At 49.2% G+C, this 22,875-nt stretch overlaps 1 protein-coding gene across 2 annotated transcripts in view; it reads left to right on the top strand.

The window, feature by feature from the left end:
• The first annotated feature begins 3,565 nt into the window (after window positions 1–3,565).
• Window positions 3,566–22,875, top strand: part of WIPI2 (WD repeat domain, phosphoinositide interacting 2) — a 28,863-nt gene continuing 9,553 nt past the window's right edge. The window contains exons 1-3 of one of the 2 annotated variants that reach the window (XM_031676762.2): window positions 3,566–3,836; window positions 10,148–10,230; window positions 22,214–22,383. In XM_031676762.2, the coding sequence (XP_031532622.2) occupies window positions 3,763–3,836; window positions 10,148–10,230; window positions 22,214–22,383 (327 nt within the window). In that variant the 5' untranslated portion in view covers window positions 3,566–3,762. Of the gene's footprint in view, window positions 3,837–10,147; window positions 10,231–11,880; window positions 11,900–22,213; window positions 22,384–22,875 lie in introns of those variants that run through there. The other variant, XM_072943387.1, reaches the window with a different exon arrangement.

Genomic DNA, 22,875 nt, shown 5'->3' with positions numbered 1-22,875 from the left:
GAGAAGTTAGGTGACTTATCTAAGGACACATGCCTGGTAAGAATCTGAGCCACTGTCTGATTTCAGGTTTCTACACATCCTAACCTCTCTCCTACTGCCTCACCTCATGCCAGGTGCACACCACCCTTTCCCTCCAGCCCTTCGTTCCCTCTTCCATGCCAGCTCTTTATCCTATGAGTATGTTTAGGAACTTGCCTGTAGGAAGACTGCTCATCCCTGAATGTTGTACGCAAGAATGATACTTGAGGAATGTTCTAAGCACTTGCTGGTGATGGTTCTGCTCTAAGGTTGATAAAGAAGAAGGGAAGCTCTTCTCCCTGGGATGGACATCAAGCCAGTCACCTAGAGGAATTCTGAAATGATGACAGAAACTCCTTAGCATTCTTCTGCCCTACATGCCATCAAGCATGTCAGCTCATGCTGTTGCCAGGTGAGCTGGGACACGAGGGTGTATTGCTGAGTCACACACAGGTCGAGCTCTCTGGCACAAATCTAGCCTACTTTCCAGCAACACTTGTCAGTGTTCCTCAATACCAAGCGGATAATAAAGCAGTGAAACAAAAACCGGGTAAATGGGCAGCAGCCCTCAGCTCCAGCCCATCCCAGTCATCCAGAATGGAGGTGTGGAAGTTAGCTCCCCCAGGCGATGCTCTAGGGAATGGGAACGCAGAGAGAACAGCATTGACAAAAATTCTGCCTTCATGAAGCTTATGTTCTAGTTAGGAAGGGGGAATTTTATGACATATTGGATGCGATAAGTGCTATATAGAAATACAACACAAGGAAAGGAATAGCAAATGTGTAGAAGGGTGGAGGTTACCATTTTCAATAAGGTTATCCAGGTGTCCGTACCACATGTCTTCCGACCAAGTAATTTACACTTAGGTGAAGGAGATTTGATGACAGGCTCATGCTCTTGGAATTCACCACCCTCATCATGTGCCCTGTTACCCAGCAGAAGGTGGAATGGCTTACTGACCGTTCAGTTGTGGTATCAGCTACAAGAGCACACCCGGTGAGGCTGGGGTGCCATTCTACAGCATGCAGACATGTCTGCAAACTAGGAGTGGAGGTGGTAGTGTTTTCTTGCATATTACATCTAATTAATCACTTAAGAAATTTTTGTTTCCATTCACACACCTCTAAGCTCACCTTAGAGGTGATCCAATCACCTATTACTCCAGGGAATACAGTCTTGGTTCTGGTAAATTGGAAACAGTCAACCCTCTGGCCATTTGGGAATCTTTATTTGCTGAATCAGTAGAGAGAGAGGGTGTTACTCTCCTGGGTGGGCTGATAGGTTCTGATGAACAAGGGGAAATTGGGTGGCATTTAAAAATGAAGTCAAGGATTGTGTCTAGAACCCAGGGGATTCACCTGGGGACTCCTTTATGTGCCTTTGATCAATAATAATGGACCAAAAGAAACTGTGCCAACTAATACAGGACCACATAAAGACATAGCTCCTGCCCTATATCTTGATGGTCATTTACGTATGTATATTTATACGTTTACACGTGTTATCTGCCCATACAATCAACCACTAAAATCAACACATAGGGCAGTTCCAGCACTCCAGCTGGTTCCTCGTGCCCCCTTCCAACCAGTCCCCCACCAGAAGTAACCACTATGCTGCCACTATGCTGTTCATATAAATGGACTCACACAGTATATATTCTTCTGCATCTGGCTTTTTTCACTCAAATAGTATATAGGTGAGATTCATCCAAGGGTATATGTCCTTTTCATTGCCATGTAGTATTCTTTTCTGTGAATGTACCACAATTTATTTATTCATTCTGCTGTAGATGAATGTTTGGGTTATTTCCAGTTTGGGGCTATTATAAATAAAGCATATGAATATTCTTACACCTGTCTTTTGAGGAAAAGATGCACTCATTTCTCCTGAGTATATACATGGAAGTGAAATGGCTGAGCCACAGGGAATATATGTTTAACGTTAGTAGATATTGCCCAAGTTTTCCAAAGTGGTTCTAACACTTCAGAGTTCTACTCACATTGTATCAGAGTTGAAATTTTTCTGCATTCTTGTCTGCACTTGGTATTGTCCCATTGTTTTAATTTTAACCTGTTTGACAGATGCTTGGTATTATCTTGTTTGCTCTTAATTAGCATTTCCTTGATGAGTATTAATGATGACCACTTTTTCAGGTGCTCATTAACCATTTTGGTATCCTTTTCTGTGAGGTGCCTGTGCTCAAGTATTTTACCTATTAAAAAAAATGAGTTGTTGGTATTTCCCTCATTGATTGCACAAGTTCTTTCAATATTCTGGAAATAAATCTTGTCAAAAATATGTACTGCAAATAAATGTATCTGATTCCGAGTCTTGCTTTTTCAACCTCTCTTGATGATCTCATTTGATGAGCAGATGTTCTTGATTTTGATGAAGACCAATCTTGTGTTTTGTGGTTAGTACTTTTCAAAGTACTTTGTTTACACCAGAGTCATTAAGGCATTCTCCTGTTTTCTTCTAGTAGCTTTTTTGTTTTATCTTTCATGTGTAGGCCTACCATTCATCTCAAGTTAATGTTTGAGTATGGTATGGTGGGGGGGTCCTGCATCTTTTATGGGAAAGACCATTCTTTCCACAATGATTTTCAATGCATTCTTAACTCCATGGCTAGAATTAACAAACTTGATTACACCATTCTAAGTATTTTCAATGGTGGAGCACTCCTCTTAGTACAGATCAACTTCTTGCTTAATGTATCTTAACACCCAGCTTGATCTGGTCACCTCCTATTTCTCAAGCCAAATTTTGTGTTGAATCTAATGTCCCCTTCCAAGCTCAGACACACAGCAGAGAGTTCCTTGGCCCGGTCACACTCTGATCTGTGGACCTTCCCCATACAGAATGCTTACATCCCCTTAGGTTGTTTACCTACGACTCAAACTTCAGGTCTCACCTCCTCCAGGAAGCCTTCTCGGCTGCACAGTCCCCGTCCCTGAAGTCTAGGTTAAGTGTCCTCGTGACGTGCTCTCAATGCACCCCGGCTTTGTAACTGTGTTTAAGTATCTCTCCCACTGTAACTTCGCTGAAAGGAGGAGGCCCATTAAGTTCACAAGGAAGGAGCTCCCTAAACATTCTTGAATGAAAGAGTGAATGTAAAGTGGAATCTTCTCCCAGGGACCTAGAACGCGTGGGCCTTGGAGAAAAAACTGGGGTTTCGGCTCTCAGATCTAACCTTAGCAAATAGATTAGTATTTCTGAGCCTCAGTTTGCAAATTCGTAAAATGGGAATGCAACATTCTCTACAAAGGGTTGCTATAGGTACCAAACAAGATAACGCACGTTTTTGGCAGGGATGGGCCCGCGGCGGGCCCTTCTAATAGGAAAAAAACGACGGGGGCGGGGGATACGGAGCGCTTACTCTCCCCCATGCGCATGCGCGGCTCCTGACGCGCCCGCAAGCCGGGCCCATGCGCCCCCGCGTGTCCCCATGCGTGCGCGAGTTTCGCCGGAACCCGGGCCTGGGCCGGAGGTGAAGGGGTGGGGCCTCCGCAGTACGCCTGCGCCCTGAGAGGCCGTGCGCCGAGGGGGCGGGGCCGCGCACGCGCGCCAGGTGCCCCGGCTCTGGAGCATAAACAAGAGGGGTCGGGATGAGGCGGCGGTTGATGCCCGAGCAGCGAGTCGGGGCGAGCGAGGCGGCGAGCGGGGCTCGGCGCCGACCCTGAGCTCACCCGACCTGCCCACCCGCGCGCGAGCCCCGGGTCGGGCCCACTAGCCGCGCGCCCACCATGAACCTGGCGAGTCAGAGCGGCGAGGCCGGCGCCAGCCAGCTGCTCTTCGCCAACTTCAACCAGGACGTCACGTAAGGACGGGCACGGGCGGGGGTCGGGGCCGGGGGTCGGAGGTCGGAGATCGGGGTGGGAGGGCCGGGGCCGGGGGCCTGGAGCCCCGGAGGGCGCGGGCGGGCCCGGGGCTTGGAGGGAGGGGCGCCGTCCCTGGGGACCCTCGGGGCGCTGCCCTGGAGCTGCGATCTCCGGGCGGGAAAGTGATGGCTGTAAGGGAGGCATTTTTCCCACCGGCGGGAAGGCTTTCTCTTTTCGGACCTCACTTCTCACAAAGTTGGGGCAGAACTTAGTGGCCAGACTTGTTGTCTCTGCCGCCTCCGGAGCGGTGGGAGTGGGCTTCTTCCTTATATCCCGCTTCCCCCTTTTCCCTCAGCCTTCTTCCTCCACTCTTTGCCCTCTTCGGGCCCTTCTCGGCTTCTCAGCCTCTCAGGGTCCCTTTTATTTCCCTTTCTCCCTGTCTCGCTGTTCTTTTCGGTTCTTTTCGGCAGGTAACTTTGATGTCCTCATCGAGCAAGAAGGAGACTTAGCAGGAATCCTGGTCTCTTGACTTGGGGAGAAACAGATCCAAGGGGGATGTGTCAGAAACACCCGAGGGGGTCTTGACCCTTCAGGGAATGGGCCGTCCTTCTAGGGGAAGAGAGGCCCTTGATGCCATCCCGTGGATTTGACATGCTATTTGTCCAAATCCGTATGGATTTAAAGCCGATTCTTCAGAGCCTGTCTCTGAGGTGATGTGTGAGGACAGGTAATAGATGAGGCTTCTGGAGAAGGATGAGTTGTGGTGCTGGAAGGGAGGAGAGCCATCTTGGGAAGTGAGTAAGAGGAAGTGATGTCAGAGGGGAGGAGGAGTGGTCCATTGGCTTCATAGTAAGTGGTTGGTTGAGTTGTTACTGGTTGAATGGAATGGGCAAGGTAGAAAATGAGATTTGTTTTTTAAATTAAAATTTAATTGCAGAACGGCAAGGAGCAAGTCAGTGGTGTGCAGTGGGTGCTCAGTAGTTCCTCCCGAAGTTGTGAAAGTGGCGCAGACACCCCCTCAAGGGCTGTGTTGTACTTGGGAGGGAGCAGAGCACCTCCTCCAACTACAGGGGGAAACACCGAAGTCCAGGAGGGGTCAGAGCAGAGCCTGGCTCTCACACTTGGTTAATAGTGGAGTCGGGACAGGACTAGAACTTAGGGTTTCCTGAATTCTCTTCTGTTCTTCCCAATCTGACACGCTCTTGTAGGATTTTGAGGACAGTGACTCTACAAAGCTTACTGTAGCAATCTATAAATATGCAAACTATCAAATACTGTAGTGTTCTTTGTGACCAAAAGCCAGTACAACAGAAACAACTTGGACAACCTGTTGCAGGTGGTTATGACAGAGATGGACTGTGTCATACTAATCCAGGTAGGGAGGAGGACATTTCAAACCAGCTGTGACTTGGTTTTAAAGTGCTTAGTATTTTGAGACCCGTCAGAATGGTAGCTTTATGGTTTGGGTTTTTTTTTTTAATGTCTTGTATAAAATAGAGAATTTCCAAAACATTTTATACCATTCTTTCAGTGTTTCACTGCTCATCATTTATACTGAAAGGAAATCAAATATAAAAAGGCATTCTCTTTTGCTGTTATTCAAATGGGCTACCAATTTCCCTATATGTAGATAGAAGGCTGTCACTCTGGCCTGAAATAAGGTCTTTTTGTACTTGGAAGTCGTGTGTCTTCCTTCCCACTCCTCCCTCGGCTCTAAAGTTATTAGTTCAAGACAAGATTTGTGTCATAATTTTGACTTGCCAAGGAGACCTTGAGAGAGAGAGTAGGAGCATAAGTTGTACGAAAAAATAAGTTAGGATTATACTGAAAGGTTATTGATTAAAGTGACTGAAAGCAATACAGACGTTCCTAGACGGAGGCTCTACAGTTTACTCCTTACCCCCTTGTCTATCTCCAGTGTTCCTTTTAATAAAGGAACACAATTTTTCACAAGACAAAGGATATTGGATCTATGTTCATGGTATTCAGTGAGAAAATCTGGAAGCCATTTCACATAATAGAACACATGTGTGTTTTACAGTAACACTGGAGCAGCAATACTCCTTCCATAGCAAACTGTATCTGTCCTTTCTGTTTGTCCTGGTATATGATTTCAAATATTGTATTTTTTTCCTATGATTCTTATTCTGAAAGTGTGAATTTTTTTAACTTTTTTTATTGAGTTATAGTCATTTTACAATGTTTTGGGGTTTTTTTCACTGTTGTTTTCTTTTTCTTTTTTTAACCAGAATTGGTTAAAAGACATCAAGAAAAGTTGGTCCCCCTCGTCTCTCTTTCAGCTGGTTAGTTTCAATCCTAGTTTCTGAAAGTAACACTTTGGAAAGCTTATTTTGGAGGAATTTGGGGTGGTTTTTTTTTTTTTTTTGACATTGACTAGTAAGTGGCAGAGTGTCACTTGAGTCTTAAATGGAAGCATCAGGGACTGAATAGGTCCAGGGGGTGACACTCAGCTTGTGGGAGGTCAGAGGTGTAGCGATGTGTGCATCGTTTAGAAATTACATTTCTAAAAGGGATAGAGTGAAGACTGGGACTTGATTTCCCAAGTCTTCCATTTGTAGCATTGATGTTGTACGTGTCTGAAAGTTATGGGCATAGAGACAGTAAGGAAGCTCTGGTCTGAATTTATGGCTTCCTTTGGCTTTCTTCTAGGTTTCAGCAGCTGTTCTGGGAAGGTCCTTTTCCTTTATCAGTAAATCAAAGGGCTTGGGAGTAGATAGTCTTGAGGGTCCTTAAAGTTGGAGGTGGTTCTGCCTGCCGTGGAGAGGATGTGTTTGAGGAGGGCGGGGCAGCCCCTGAGGAGGACACTGTCCAGCAGCAGCCGCCAGTGGAAACAAGACTGGGGACCATCAGGGTGTGGCGGGACCCACGGGATGAGTGACATGCATCAAAGGGAGAAGTTAAGGTCACTCCCCAGTCTCCAGCTTTGGGTTCTGAATGAACAGTGATAAAATACTTTGGGAGAAAGATCAGAGAGGGATTCCATTTAGGGGAAAAGATGAACTCTGCCTCCGCAATTATTAAGTATCAAGGGCCTTAGTGATACCCAGGTGGCGTCTGGGGTGGACAGGACGTGAGCGGAGGGGAGGCTTGCTGTGGCAGTGAGCTTACTGAGTAGGGCCCTGGGGCCTACCTGGTCTCAGCAATGGTCCAGGTGGCTTCCTTTTTATGGGTGTGGACTGTTTCCACTTGACCCCATCATCCAGTCTGGCTCTTTGATGAAAGTAGTGAAAAGAGAAAACTTTAGTGAACTGATCACTGTTCAGAGAGTAGAGAAAAGAAAAGGGAATTAAGAAAAAGATTTTTTCCTTTTAAATGTTCTGATGCTTTTTAAAACACTTTTGTGTTTTGGTAGAAACCACCGTCTTTTAGATGTTGAACCACTCAAGTTTAAAATCAGTGACACAGACTTGCAGTTAAAAATGGTAGCTAAAACACAGGCACTTATTTTGGTTCCCTCAGAACCCTGATAAAATGTCAGTCAATAAAATGCCAAAAAGATACTGAAAAAGGCTTAAACCCGTAGGATGAGGAGAACGAGAAAGGAGACAGTAGCAACAAAATTTTAGAAGCTAGCGAGCGGTGAGGGAAGGTGGGTCTTCTCTTAGCGGTGGAGGAAGCAGAGAACCAGCCGAGTTTAACCCGCAGAATCCCCCAAAGGCTCTGGGCGGCCTCCCCGGAAGCTCTCCCACTAGGGCAGAGCAGCTGTGATGCTGGGAAAGAGATCAGCCCAAGTGTGTCTGAGAAGCAGGCACAGTCTCCCCTGCCCCTAGGGAAGGACTGAGGCCTTGTCTCCAGAGGGCACAGCAGACAGGTCCCTAGATTTTGACACCAGACCCAGTTGAAGGCAGGGGTGAAGCACTGGGGTAGAGATGAGGTAAATGTATCCTCTTTTCTGTTTTCCCCTTTGTCAGTAAGAGATGTCACTGTTTTACCTTTTTAAAAAGCCACATAAACACTGACTGGGGGATGTGATGATTTATTAGGGGAATCTCATTCTTACCTGTACTCCTCCCATTAACATGTCTGCCAGTGTGTGGTCAGGCGATTCGGGAGCGGTCATTAAAAGCAGACTCTCCCAAGAGGGTGTGTGAACCTGATGGTAGGCATTTGAGATGTAAATATCAAACCCATTTATATTTCACATCATCCTTTAAAAATGCCTGCCTTGCAGGGAGGGTACAGCTCAGGGATAGAGCACATGCTTAGCATGCACGAGGTCCTGGGTTTAATCCCCAACTACCTCCATTTAAAAAAAAGTCTGCCTTTATTGATAAAGTGTATGCTCATACTAACCACATGTACATACCGAAAATGTTTGGTGTATTTTTGCTTACATTTCCTACTGATGGGTGTGCACAATGTTTTGTAAACCATGAGATTAAAAGTCTAGCTAAGACGTTTAATATCTTACATCAGTTTCTGAATATCTGGAGGAACATCAAAGTTCTAATATTTGATCAGTTTTAACAAATTCTACCTGTTTGAAGCACAGCTAGGACCCTGGATAGATCAAAATCCAGGTTCTCGTTAATTCATTAAAGCTCGTTAGTTTTGCCCATACAGGAGCCCTCTCTAGGCCTATCGTTTACGTGGAACTAATAAGCTTGGTGGCTTGGTTCCCACGTCAGCAAGAAATTTGAAAGAGGGAGCGGCTGTTAGTGATGGTAGGATGCTCCGGGCGCAGTGACAACTGACAGCAGAACAGAAGGTGGAAAATACCGTTGCAGCCCAGCGCTGCAGCCTGCCGTTTGATGTAGGCACACGAAGCCCTCAACTCCTTGTTAGAGTCTGAGAGGGTCACTGTGTCACGACAGTAAACGTGCAGTGGTGGGAGTCCAGCCAGATGCTGGGGGGTTGCCATCCCACACAGAAGACCGTGTAAGAATGACTTTTATTTTTTTAAGTCAGAAATGGTGGGAAAAAGGTTTTGGTGCTTAAAATAGCAACCCTTAGTTATCTGGAAAACATTTTCCAGAAGTTACAAATTGTTGAGATTTTGTTTTATTTTTAGCTTTTCTGGATATTCTTGTATTTTTGTTGGTTCCTTTATGGCATCTCAAAATATCTACAGGTAACAGTGCCTAATTACTTCACTGATAGAATTAATTCAACACAGTGAAGTGTGTTTGCAGAGAAAAATTATATGGGCTGGTAGAAAGAGTTTCATTTCTGTTAATGCTAAGATGAACCAATTGCAATTTTAAAAGTTTAACAGTGGTGTAGCAGCTCTGTTCTTGGAATGTATTTCTTCTCCATGAGTGTGAAAGAGGTTGGGAACCTCAAGTGTTTAATAGAGGAAATGACCATTACAGGAGCCCTGATTTGTACCTTGGTGTGCAAATACTCATAATACGATATGTCAGTTTTCATTTCTCATCCTCCGGTTTATCCTCTGGCTCCTCTTGTTCTCGCGTTCTCCCAGACGGTAGATACCAAAGTGATCCCAGCCCCTGATTCTTCGCACGTCCCGCCGCGTCCTGCTTTATTCTCTCATCCCCTCTTTCGAAAAGCTGTGCTTTCTCCTTCTTCCCCCCTCCCCGGTCAGTCACGTTCTGGAAACTAGGGATCTTCGGTGGCGAGGTGCTTCATTTAGTGACGCAGCCCTCCTGTGCTCGGGGCCCCGGGAGCTTTGCGGTCCCTCCGAGCCCCTCAGCAGAAGCAGCGGTGCTGAGTGATGCGCATAGACTCGTACACGCAAGGCTGGTGAGATTTTTCCTTCCAGGCCGACAGTGTCATGCAGTCTTCCCGTTCATGCCAGGTTGTACCTTAGCAGTGCGGTCTGTTTAGCTCCATCCCGTGCTCAGCCGTAGCTTAGCTTAGGTGACTGAGCTGCGTCTGTTATGGCCTTACTGAGACGCAGAAAGACAGTGTCCTTTGCTGAGGCTGTAAATATCTTTGTTTAAAATTTACAATGTTATCTTACCTTTTGGACTCTCAGGTACACCATGCTCGTCTATCAGATCACCACTTTGCTTTGAGGTGATCGTTAATTTAGGGCTGATTACTTTTATTTTTATGTCAAGCTTATCTTTACCGTTTTGTAGGTTTTCAGTAAGAATATCGCCTATCTTTATTCTGCTGACATTCACCTTTTCCTGGCTATGAGGTGTGATGTTTTCCTCTGTCCCTCTCGTCCCTGCTCTGCCACCACTCCCCGGGTACAAATGACACGAGACGGTCTGTGCTCATTGTCGGTAGAGGTGACGGTGACTGTTCAGCGACGTGGAGCTAGTCTGTGCATCATACCTACCCGTATCAGCTCTTATGTCTGAATTTGGCTTTTTTGCAGGTCTCTAGCTGTTGGTAGTAAATCCGGTTATAAGTTTTTCTCCCTTTCTTCTGTGGATAAACTGGAACAGATCTATGAATGCAGTAAGTGTTTGCTTTATTTTTCCCCTTTCTTAAAACAGACAAGTTATACTTGAATTAGGTTGCATTCTTAAATTCAGAGATGATGATTAAGATCCAAATACCCCTTGACCAATAATCCTACGTCACCTTACCAAGAGGTGACGACTGAGCAACAGTCTATGTGTTTCCCAGGTCTCTTCCTGGGCGTTTGCACACTTACAGATGTGCATGACGACTTGTTTTACGGGCTGTCTTTTTCAATGCATGGTGTCGTACTATATGCATTGTTCTGTAACTTCTCCCCCTTTTTAATGCCACTTAAACCATGCAGGTCTCTGTCATAGAGGGTTTCCAGAAACTTGGGAACTTTGCACCCCCTTGGGGAATGGTTTATGTCCTCCAGTTGGCATTTTGTGGCATTTGAGTAGCTGCGTGTCAGAGGCCTGCGGGATTGCGGACGGCCGTGAGCTTTGACGTCTTGCTCAGTCACTTACTGTGACTCTATATGGTTGGCTTTGTCCCTGGACCTCACTTTCTTTGGTTTTTGTGTGTGTGTGTGTGTGTGTGTGTGTGTGTGAGAGAGAGAGAGAGAGTGAGCGAGCCAGCAAGCGAGCTTGTTGAGTAAGTAGCAGCAACCCCCGTGAGAATAGGATGGAAAGCTTTGACTCTCCCACGTCAGTAACTTCCTTCTCATTAATGTAATTGTAGATTTACGTACAGTTTTAAGAAATAATACAGACGCCTCTACTCTTCTCCCAGTTTCCCCCAGTGGTACTATTTTGCAAACCTATGGTACAGTGTCACAACCAGGAAGGTAACGTTGATGTAATCCATGCCCATGTTCAGGTCCCCCCACCAGTCTTACCTGCACGTGTGTGTGTGTGTGTGTGTTCTGTACGTGTGGGAGGGTGTGGGTGTGTAGGTTCTGTACGTGGTGGGGATGTGTGTGTAGATTCTGGGCGTGGGCGTGGGGGTGTAGGTTCTTTATTTGGGGGGGTGTGGGTTCTGTACACGGGCAGGGGTGTGGGGAGGTGTGGGTGTGTAAATTCTGTACATGTCGGGGGGTGTGTAGGCTCTGTATGTGGGCGTGGGGGTGTGTTGTGTGTGGGGGGGTGTGTAGGTTCTGTACGTGGGCGGGAGTGTAATGGGGTGTGTAGGCTCTGTATGTGGGCGTGGGGGGTATTGGGGGGGCGTGTGTAGGTTCTGTACGTGGGCGTGGGGGGGCGTGTAGGTCCTGCACGTGTTAACACCCACGCAGCTTCCCGTATCCACCACAGCCTAGTTACTGGGCAGTTCTGACACCCCAGGATCCTTCCAGTTGCCGTTTTATAACCACACCTGCCTCCCTCCCATGCCCCATCCCTCAACCCTGACAGCCACTCATCTGTCCTCCACTTTTAAAATATTGTCATTTCAAAAGTCTTACCCAGATGGAAGTGCGTGACCCTCTGAGATTGGCTTTCTCCGCTCAGCGGCGTTCCCTGGACTCTCGCCCCGCCTGTGGGCGGCGGCGGCGCCGTCCGTCCTGTGGCCGAGGCTGAGCCCCGCGTGGGTGCAGCCGACTGTCTGACCCTCGCCTGTTGAAGGATGTCTGGGCTGACTCCAGGTTTGGGCTGTTTGTTAAAAAGATGGCTGCTGTGAACGTTTGCGCACGGGGCTTTGTTTGGAGGCAGCTGGTCTTTTCTCTAGGGTGAGTGTCTGAGTGTAATCGCCGTGTCCTGTGTTGGTGTTTTTTGTTTTTCGTGTTTTTACCTGTTGCCCTGTCCTCTGTGGTGGCTGTGCTATTGCACGCTCGCACCGTCAGTGTGCGATGAGCCAGGCCCTCAGCACCCTTGCCAGCGTTGGGGGCTACGACTGGCTCTATCTCAGCCGTCCGGCTGGGTGTGTGCGGGCCTGTCTCACTGCGGGTTTCGTTTGTGTTCCCCAGCGACGGACGTCTTCCCTTGTGCTTACTTGCATCTGTGTGTTATCTTCAGTGAAATTTTGTTCATGCTTTTGCCCGCTGTCTAGTCGGATTGCTTGTTCTTTTTTTCCGATGTTGAGTTTTGAGAGTTCTTTCTATATTCTAGCTGCTAGTCCTTTGTCAGATCCACGGTTTATAAATGTTTTCTCTGTGCGTGACGACGGCCGTGACCTAGTTAAGAATTCTTGTTACAGAGAATTGGGGAGTTCAGGATTCTTCTTGTAATTAGTCACACGGGGGAGCAGATTCAAGGAGAGATTTCATAGTTAGCAGTGTAATTATCTGCACCAGCACTCAGCTTTGGGGACGTGAGCTTTCTCCTTACTAGCGACGCAAGGCTGTCCTTCCCAAGTGTTCCACTGCTGTCAGCTTTGCTTTCACTGTGGTCGCTGTTCCATCTTGGAATTCTCCTTCACCTGTGAACGTGTCTTAAGAAGGGGGAGCTTCAGTGAGTTAACGTGAGCAGATGTGTTGTATTCGTTCTTGATTCCGTTCATCCACAGTCGTTTATTGAGGACCCGCTACACGCCAGCCCTGTTCTGGTGTGGAGATGCAGTGGTGACAGAGTTCCTGTTCTTGTGACACTTCTATTTAAATGGAGGAGGACAAAGGACAAGTGACGGGATTTGTGTCGGATGTCATGCTAGGGACAGAGCGTTGAGCAGACACAGACCCAAGTACCGCCCCGCACCCTGGCCTCCATTAACATAAGTAGGGGCGCCAGGGGAAACGGCGATCACTTGCAGCTGTGGGGTTCCCGTGGCGCCCAAGGTCAGAGGCCTTCCGGGCTCCCTCCCGGGCCCTGGCCTCTCCCATCCAGGGGGGGCACTCAGGTGCCCTTCCCCTCCATCAGCCGAGTGTGTCTGACTTTCCCCACGAGGCCCTGTTCCTCGCTGCCCCCCGAAGGCCGGTGCCCAGGCCCCTTCCAGGGACACAGCTAGACCCAGAATTCTTAGAATAAGGGTCCCTAACTCATGGCTCCTGCCTGAGACTTTACTCCTCTTTGTCCTCAGACTTGCCTCCTGGTGCTTACCAACGCTTCTAAAAGGCCTTGCTCCCAGGATGTAGCTGGAAGACGTGATCTGGGTGCTGCGCTCGCTGTGAACTGACGTGCTTGCTTGTCTCATGCGAGTGTTTCTGAGTCTCCACGTCAGCTCACCTGACTCGGTCCCACGTAGGGTTGTTTCCACAGGGAGTTTCTTCAAAGAAGGGAAGAGAATCCCTCTCTAGAAAAAGGATGCCACTGGGCTTCCATGAAGGGCTGAAGCATTTGTTAAATCCACGTCCGCACGAGTGCCTGAATCGTGCTGTTGCATTGTTGCTGCAGTGATGAGAGTCACAGATTTGGAAATCACAGGCCCCCCCTCTTTGGAGAGCCCGTGCTCCGATAGGGTGGCAGAGTCCCAAAGCCTTGTCTTGACTCGTCCTCAGATTGAATCAGGTTCCTGACTGATCTGTTTCCATGAAGTTTATTTACTGGTTCTTGGCTCCTCATTTTTGAAAGGCTTTTGGTGGAACAAAACGTGATGTCTTGACAGCATCGTTAAGAGTGGGCATTTGCTGACCAGCACGGTCAGGTGGTCTGTAGATCTCTGTCCTCAGTGAACTTGGCCCTTCAGAATAGGACGGAATGGACAGAACCTGCCCCCTCGGGTTAGTTCATGAAACTGAAGACGTTAAATTCCTTTGGTCCTTAATCGTTACCCACCTTTTTCATGGTCTTTTATCGAGCAGGTAAAAGAATGTCTCTCAGGAAACAGATTAGCTGCCGAGTCAAGATTGTTTTCTGGGATTTTTCCACAAATAGATTCTGAGCAGAGCGGAGCTTACTTCCCGGACATCTCACCCAGGCCCAGCCGGCTTGCTCCCTCCTGACTCCTGACCATCCATCGTGAAATCAGATCTTTGCTGTCGCTCACCACTGCCGTTACGGAAAGAATGAACCAGAGCTGGTCTTGGGAGAAACAAGATCAACAACTACTTGTTCTTCTGCTTGTTTTAACAAATGAAAAACCCTTTGCCCAGCAGCATTGGAAGATTTTTTTTTTAACTCTATATTCTCATTTCAAACTTACAAGAAAGTTGGAAGGACTCCCATGTATGCTCTGCCCGTTGGAGTGCCTCATTTATCATTCTCTCTTTCCCTCCCTGTGTGTCCTTTTTTATTTATTTTAAAATATATTATGTACAAATATATGGTCTCTTCCCTGAAATAGTACTGCAACGAAATCCTACCCTGTTAGGCAGTATAAAGGACTAATTATTTGTAAACTATTTGTGTTTATTATTTGTAAAATGTCACAGAAGTTTAGAGAGAAACTGGCCTTTGCAGAGTCGACATCCTGTGTCATTTCTGCATCTGTGTGTCTGAACTAGGACGCCAGACCCCACAAAGCGTTCAGGTCTGCAGCTCAGCATAAGCAGCCTGTCTGACGTGGCTCTGGTCTGGCTGGCTGTGCACTGGCCGGGGCGTTCGCTGCAGTGAGACGCATGGTAGTGGGCCTCCCAGTAGCCCCTCTGCCCAAATCTGTCGTGAAGGAAGACTCGGCTCTTAACTTGCACCTCTCTGTTACTCCGGGCACCGCAGACGTCCCGTTGGGAAGTGTGCTGGGTTAGTTACTGGCTGTGCCCGCCCTTCCCACTGTGGGAAGTTTTATCATCACTAGCTCTAAACTGCACCAGCAGAAGCAAAACAACATTCTCCTTTTTTTCAGTTGAAGTATAGACAGTCTACAGTGTCGTCCATTCCTGGTGCACAGGGCAGTGCTTCAGTCGCACACACACACATGTGCATTCGCTTTCACGTTCTTTCTTGTTACAGGTTACTACGAGATATTGAATGTAGTTCTCAAGTGTGAAACAGTTTCTTAAATTGAATTTTGGGTAGGAAATCGTGAGGAAGAAAGCATGGCAGAAATTGTGGCCAAGCCCACCCAGAACAGACAGGAGAGCAAGGCCACGGAGCCCCGCGGTCGCCGAGGCCCCGCCGCCCTCCCTGGCTGGCCTGCGTGCCCGCCGCCCGGCGTCCTTCGGTGTGGCGGCTCTGCCCTTGGGTGGCCGGTCTGCTTCCTGTCACCGGAGGCTGGGCAGTGTGCGCTCACTTCAGTGGAGAGTGACCACTCCGGGCGTGTGGGCTCTTCTATGCTTGTTCCTCCAACTTTTCTTGGGAGTGGGGAGTAATATAAAAACACTAAAGAGCTTCTTGAAATGACACAGAGAAGAATAACAAACCTAAACCTGGACAGCGCATGGAGACCGGCCGCCTTCTGGGTGCACCACCGAGAAGGCAGGCGGGTCGCTTGCCGGGGATGAAGTGCACCTTCCTCTGTTTCTGCCTGGTGTGTAGTGACAAAAAAGCGTCAGCCCCAGGTGGCTGCACACGGCCTCAGCCTTTTCCGGTTCCTGGCACCTTTGGAGATCTGATGCAAGCGGCAGGTATTTCCCAGAGAAAACCCGATATTCAGTGTATGACTTTGGCGGTTTTAGGGAGCCTTTCAGGCCGTGTGTGTGCTCTGGGGTGCAGGCTCCCACAGTCTTAGAGAAGATGGCGGTGAAGTCCCCTCTGCCCTGATGCCACTCTGCCCCCATCCGTCACTGCTGCTCTCACTGGAGCACAGCTTGAATCTGAAGTCCCTGCGCCCTATCCTTACGTCAGATCTTGGTATATTGGCCAAAATTTGAATTTATGCAATAGTTTGTGGCTAGAATTCAGATTTATGCAATAGTCTGCCTGTGTGTGTTTTTTTTTTTAATTTTTTTTTTACACATTTTTTATTGGTTCATAATCATTTTACAGTGTTGTGTCAAATTCCAGTGTGTGTGTGTGTTTTTTTTTAATACCTTTTTTGAGGTGTAATTTAGATGCTGTAAGTCACCTGTTAGAAGTGTACAGTTCAGTGTGTTCAGTTTATTGACTGAGCCGTGCAGGCTACTGTAATCCAATTCTAAAACGTTTTTTATCACACACACCCCCCACCCCACCCCCGGCCAAAGAAACCCTGAGTCCATCAGCAGGGTGACTCCTCCCCGCTCCCCCACCCCCTCAGCCCTGGGCAACCGCTGATGTCCGCCCTGCCTCGGATCTGCTGCTCTGGACGAGTCAGATAAACGGCCCACGTGTGAGCGGCGTCTTTCGCTTACAGCAGGTTGGGATTCACGCGTTTGTCTGCGCGTCGCCCCTCTGGCCCAGCAACGTGACAGCACAGGGTGCCGTGTGTTGTTGATGGACCCCGGGGTGCTTCCAGCTCCTTCCTGTTGTAAATAGTGCTGCTGTGAGCGCGTGTTGAGCGGGCCTGTGTTTGCATTTCTCTCGAGCGGATGGCACTGTAGGTGTGAGCTGGGTGAGCATCTTCGTTTTGCCCAGTTTTGAGCACAGCTGGAGGAGAGACTCCCAGAGCCGGGAAGAGTGGGTCAGCAGGTCCACACGTTAAAGCTGATGGATGTTGCCAAGTTGCCGTTAGAAAGGCAGTTGGGGTTCCTGTCTCTGTTAACGCTGTCTGGCGCCTGTTTCCTCATTTCTGCACCACGAGGCATTGTCAGGCATTTTAATATTTATGAGTCTGAGATTTTTAAAAAACGTTCACTGGTCATTTTTACATTTTTTGAATCATAACTGAGATGAAACTTCCATGTAGTCACTGTGGTCATTTTGTTTTTCCTTAACTGCTTCCTCCCCCGCTGTCTGCTCTTCTGTCGGATTGTTTGTCTCTTCCTGACTTAGAGCGGATTAGCCGTTGGCTGTGGGCTGCAGACACTTCTTCTGGGTTGTTTGCTTTTTGACCTTGCTTGTGGTCTTTTTGCCATTCTGACGTCTTGACTTTTTGTGTGTTCAAGTGTATCCACCGCTTCCTGTCAGGTGTCTGAAAACTAGGAAGGCCTTCGCTCCAGGGAAGCGCAAACGTCCACTGACGACGTCGTCCAGTTCTTTGGTTTTGTGTTTTACATTAAATGCGTGATCCGCCTGGAGTTGATTTTGATGTAAGACGTTTTTCTCTTTTATTCATGAGCCGGAAAAGACATTTTTCTTACTTATTTGGAGGTCTTACTCAAGTATTTAGGGGTAAAATGTCAAGGTGATGAGCCCCTCTTTGAAACTTCATTGAGGGAAAATAGAGTTGAAGCTAAACGGTGGAAAGACGGTATTTGTTAAATCTACGTGACAGGGACATGGAGGTCCGTCATGGTGTCGGCTTTTATGAATATTTGCGGTTGAAGATAGCTTTGCTGTCTTCACACCACACTGCCCCTGTTTTTAAAATTCCTAAAGAAGTCTCCTTTGCTTTTTTTCATCAATTTTTTTAAAATTCAGACTTCCAGTTGGCGAGGAAAGATCGGCAAACACCCTAAACTAAGCTCATTATTTCTTTACTGTCTCTACGCTTGGGTTTAAACAAATGAATGACTCATCTCCACCCTTTTATTAGTGGAAGTTTTCAAACACAGAGAAGGCGGAAGTATTTTACAGCTGAGCCACGTGCCCACCACCGAGAGTCTGTCGTGAGCGCTCTGCTTTCCCAGCCACACACCCGTCCTCTCTCGTGTCTGCATTTCTACGTACATTGCAGACATCCTCACACAGCCCCTGACGTACTCCAGGGTGACTGTCAGTGACCAGAGTTCAGTGTGTTCATTTTTCCCTTTTGAGGCAGTATCTACTGCCCATGGAAAGCACTGGTCTCGCGTAAACCTTCTGTGCTTTGACAGGTGCTTGCGCGTGTGTGACCTGGACTCCTAGCAAGGCTCACCACCACTCCAGGAAGTTCCCGCGTGCTCCCCGACCCTCCTCACTCCCAGCTCCCTCCCACCCCTCGGAGGCAAGCTGTGCTCTGGGCTCTTCTGCTGTGGCCTGGTTTTGCCTGGTCTCTGCCTGCACATGCAGCGTGTGCTGTTAGTCAGGGGGCTTTTCGTGCCGAGTGATGCTTCTGAGATTTGCCCACACTCTTGTGTCTCAGTTGCCCGGTATCTGAGCGTATGACTGTCTGTTTATTCGTTCTCCTGTGGATGGAAATCTGGGCTTTTTCCAGTTTTCTAGCTGTTGTGAATGAAGCTGCTGTAAACACTCCCGTACAGATCCTTCTGTGGACACATGTGTTCCTTTATCTTGGGTAGACAGGCGTGGAGCTGTGTTTGGTTTTGTGAGACACCCCAGGCTCTGCTTGGCCGTCCGCTTCGTGCTCGCGGTGCTAGCAGGTCCGTGTTATCGGTCCTTTCCGTTGCAGCCGTTCTGATGTGTGTGTGACGATAGCTCGTCGTGGTTTCGGTCTGAAGTCCCCTGATGGCCAGTGGTGTTGGTCCCTTCCGTGTCCTTGTTGACCTTTTAATGTCTGTTGTGAAATGTCTGTTAGGTCTTTTGTCCCTTTTTAAGTGTGGTTGTTTCTGTCTCTTTATTATTGAGCTGTTGGCGCTCGTTGGATAGCGTAGATGCCAGTCCTTTGTCAGATATGTTTCGTAAGTATTTTTTCCCTGTCTGGGGCATGTCTTGTCTTTTGAGCGAACATTTTGAATTTTGACGAAGTCTGGTTTATCTGTTCTTTTTCATTGATGGTTTTGGCCTTTTGTGTCCTAGAAAACCTTTGCCTACTGTCCAATCGTGAAAGTATTTTCCTGTGTTTTCTTTGAAAGCTTTATAGTTTCAGCTTTTATGTTTCATTCAGTAATCCCTTTCAAATAAATTCTGGGGCGTGGTGTGAGGTTTGAGACAGGTTAATTTTTTTTCCTTATGAATTCCTGTTCCACCATTTGTGGGAAAAAATTTTCTCCCCCATTGGCTTGCCCTGGTGCCGAAGCACAGTCCTTTGAGTCCTGGGATAAAGGAGCGCGGTTAGCCCCCAGGTGCAGGTCTGCGGTGGCGTTGCTCTCCTGTGGGCCGCGTGTCAGCCTTTGTGTCAGAAACACACGTCGGACCTACCGTGGCTTTCTGTGTGAAGGCTTGCGGCCACGTGACGTAGCCCTTCGACCTGGTTCTTTCTCAAGGTAGCTCGGGTACCCTGGCCCCTTTGCCTTTCTGGCTTTAAAATCAGTTTGTCTTCAGAACCGTCTGCCGGGGTTGTGACTGGGATTGTGCGGGACCTGGACTTCTGCTGGAGAACTGGTGTCTGCACAGTGTGGGTATTCCGCGCGTGAGCGTGGTGTGTCTCCCCATTTACACGGATCGTCTTCAGCTTCTCTAAGTAATATTCTGTGGGGTTTATGGAGGGCTTCGATCTTTTGTTAAGTGTTTTCCTAATATTTTGGTTTTTGAGAGTGTTGTAAGTGGAATTTCTTTACTTCGCTTCCCTGTTGTTTGCTGCTGGCGTATAAAAATGCAGTTGATTTCTGTCTTCTAGCTTTGTGTCCTGTGACTTTGCTAAATTCATTCGTTAAATTCAGTAGTTGCTTGGTAGATTCTGCAAGCTAGCAGTGGAGAGTGACATCTTCCTTTCTTGTCCTTGTGCCTTTTTCATCTCCTTCTTGCCTGTTGCCGTGTGTAAGCCGTCCCGTGCAAAGAGAGGAGCGTGGCAGCCCTGCCTGGTTTCCAGTCTCGGAAGGATGGATTCAGTATTGCCACCATTGAGTGTAGTACCAGCAGTGAGATTTTTCATAAATGTCCTTTGTCAATTGAAGACGTTTCTTCCCATCCTGAGGTTTCTGCGTTTTCCCCAGGAACAGGCTTTGGATTTTGCTCTGTTTTTTCTGCAGCTGTTGCAGCGATACGATTTTCCTGACTGGGTTGCATTTTAGTTTATCACCACGACCTCCGGTGGGGACTGACCAGTGCCTGCTGATGGTCCTGCGTTTTCCTGTAGCTGTTCACTTGCTCCCTGAGATGACTACTCATCCTGTCCTCACTCAGTAAACCTCCACCTCTGTGCCCCTCAAAGCAGCACCGACTCTGCGGGCTTCAGAGAGAAACTGACGCTTTCAGCCTGGAATTCCCTTCTGTTTCCTCCCTCAGATGACTCACCCGCCTGCATCGGCCCCGGCCTCCATCTCCCTCCATTCAGACTGGAAAGGGGGATCCCTGTCCTGTTAAAGCCCAGCCCTCCTAGGTTTTCAGTAGTTCACTCCTTGTTCCCTTGTCGTCTCTCCGTCAGTACATCTCGTAGCTCATTTATTTCAGATAGAGGCTCCCCCAACCGTTCGCCACACACATGACCGTCCACGTGGAGCACACGCATCCTCCAGCCCCTGCCCCATCTCTTCACGACACAGCTGCTGCTGCTGGTTCCCCGAGTCCTCCCCCACTTGTCTCTCACCCCCATTCACATTTCATTCTGCCTCCACCGTTCCGTCAGAGTTTGTCCAGGTCTCCAGATCACGTCCGTGACCAGACTCAGTGTGCCAGGTGGTGTGAGCCCTGGTGGGGGGCCGTGTGGGCAGGCAGACACTATCTTTGGAAGCTGGCCTGAGGGGAGCACACTGCCGAGCTGTGGTCCACATTCCTGGGGAATGTAGAGGATGCGGTTGGTCAGGTCCATGCAGCTCCAGACAGCTACTAATCCTAAAGAAAAGGTGGGGTCACTAAACCGAGAGCCAGAAGAGCGAGATGCTGGACAGCGATGGAGAAAGGCCCCTCAGCCCAGGGCCCGAGCATCAGCCACCCCACAGGAACACTCATGGCCACCCGGGGACTGCAGCCTCGCAGATGGTCCTCCCGGCTCCACCCAGGCCACCGCATCCACTGCTCACCAAGCTGGCGCTCCCTGGGTGTACTTGGGTCTCCCTGTCAGCTTCCCGAGGGGCAGGGGCTGATCAGAGAATGCAAGGGTCGGTCCTGAGGGAAGCAGCTTTTGCTGCAAATAGTCTCACCCTGGGTGATGCCAGTCTCTTATGAGTTTGGCTGTGGGTCAAGTGCTCTAAGAACATCAGCCGGGGCGAGCAGGCCGGCCCCGTCCTCCTGTGCTCGTGGTCACTCTGCGCCGTGCCTGTCAGCTGAGTGTCAGACCCCAGGAGGAACCGGCCCTCCGCCGAGATGCTGCTGGTTTGTAAGTTACACCATGAAGTTCAGTGTCGGGGCTTGCTGGAAGGAGTCTTTTCGAGTAGCTCTGTCCTTTGTCTTTCGTGTGAGTTGTCACAGAGGGGGATTCTTGTCCACAGTGGAAATGTTCCCGAGGCTCCGGACGGTCAGACCTCTCAGGACCCCTGGGCTGGCCCTCCTGGGTGTCTCTGTCCTCCGAGCCGTGCTCAGGTCGTTGTTGGGTTCGTGAGTGGGGATGTGCTTGGCGCCTGGCACAGCTGAGCCCTCTGCAGCTTTGGTGACAGGCCGCGTGTTGGGGCAGTCTAGATTCTCGGCTCTGGTTTCCTCCATTCCGGAATTCTCTGCCCCTCGATCTGAACTTGCCCCAGGTTAATTATCAGTAAAACAAAACGGGGAGGAGGGAGGGTGGGGTGTGTGCAGGCGGTCAGCGAAGGTGGCAGGTGAAGTCCTGCCAGCAGAGGGTCTCCTGGATCTGTTCTGTTCCGTGCAGGATGTGCACACATGTGGTTTAGAACCTAGCCTTCTGACTGGGGTGCCCCCCACCAGAAGCGGGGGGCAGGGAGCTAACGGGGTAGAATGCTGACTGTAGCCCCTCCCGAGAGGGTGTGGACTAGTCGTGAGCCCCACTGACGGGCGAGGAAAGCAGGCCTCCCAGGACTGAGTCCTTCCAGGACTCTGGGGGGCCTGGCATGTGTCAGCTGCTGTTTTAAGTGCCAGGGGTCCAGCTGGGACCCGGAAACAAGGCCTCTGTCCTGGCGGGGCTCACATCCGGAGTGTTTATGGAGCCCCTGGTGAGCAGAGGAGGAAGGTGATCACAGGTAGCCGCAGGGGCAGTGACAAGGTGATGTGGGCGTGGAGTGGGGAGGCCTCCCTATGACAGAGGTTGGGGGGCAGCCCTCCTTGCAGAAAGCAGGGCAACCTGAGAGCGGCCTGTCTGGGCCGTCAGCCATGAGCCTGACCCAGCCTGTCCCCGGCGCCCCCACGGCCCTCGCGTGCTCTGCTTGGCGGACGTGACCCGGTCCATGCCCGCGAGCATGTCATGCTGTTGACGCGGGTACATACGTGTATCTGTTTGTCCCCTTCAGCTGACACTGAAGACGTGTGCATCGTGGAAAGGTTGTTCTCCAGCAGCTTAGTGGCCATCGTGAGCCTCAAAGCTCCCAGGAAGCTCAAAGTCTGCCACTTTAAGAAGGGCACCGAGATCTGCAACTACAGCTACTCCAACACCATCCTGGCCGTGAGGCTGAACCGGCAGGTGAGCGGTGCTCCAACCTGGGCACAGCCGGGCGCCGGCCCACCGCGGGTGTCTCGGGGTGGCTCTCTGTGGCTGTCCCCGCCATGCTCCTTCCTCCAGCGCCTCTCCAGAAGACTCAGATGGTCCTGAGCTGGCGTTTCTGGGCCCTCGGCCTCCGGCTGGCGCCTGCTCACCTCACCCCACCCTGACCTGGCGCTGTTTCCTGGTCTCAGGAGTGTTGCTCAGACCACTCCGTCCTGACGCTGCCCTCGCCTCTGCCCAGCACTTTCCCCGTCCCTCCAGACGCGGCCTCCCTGCTGCTCTGTCTGAATGCTCAGCCGTAGAGTGGAATCATCATTTATTTACCTTTCATTTTTATAAAGGTTACTTTTTTAAAAAATCTGTGAGCATCTTTTCCCTTTTTTTCAACTGCTAATTTAACTTTTAATTTAAGATGAAGGATTTATTACTTTTTTGTATCTTTCTCAAAACTCACAAAAATGTGTGGCCGGG

The sequence above is a fragment of the Vicugna pacos genome, chromosome 18 (assembly GCF_048564905.1).
Source record: "Vicugna pacos chromosome 18, VicPac4, whole genome shotgun sequence".
Classification (NCBI taxonomy): Eukaryota; Metazoa; Chordata; class Mammalia; order Artiodactyla; family Camelidae; genus Vicugna; species Vicugna pacos.
Note: the sequence above shows the minus strand (reverse complement) of the source record. Positions and strands in the feature narration are given on the sequence as shown.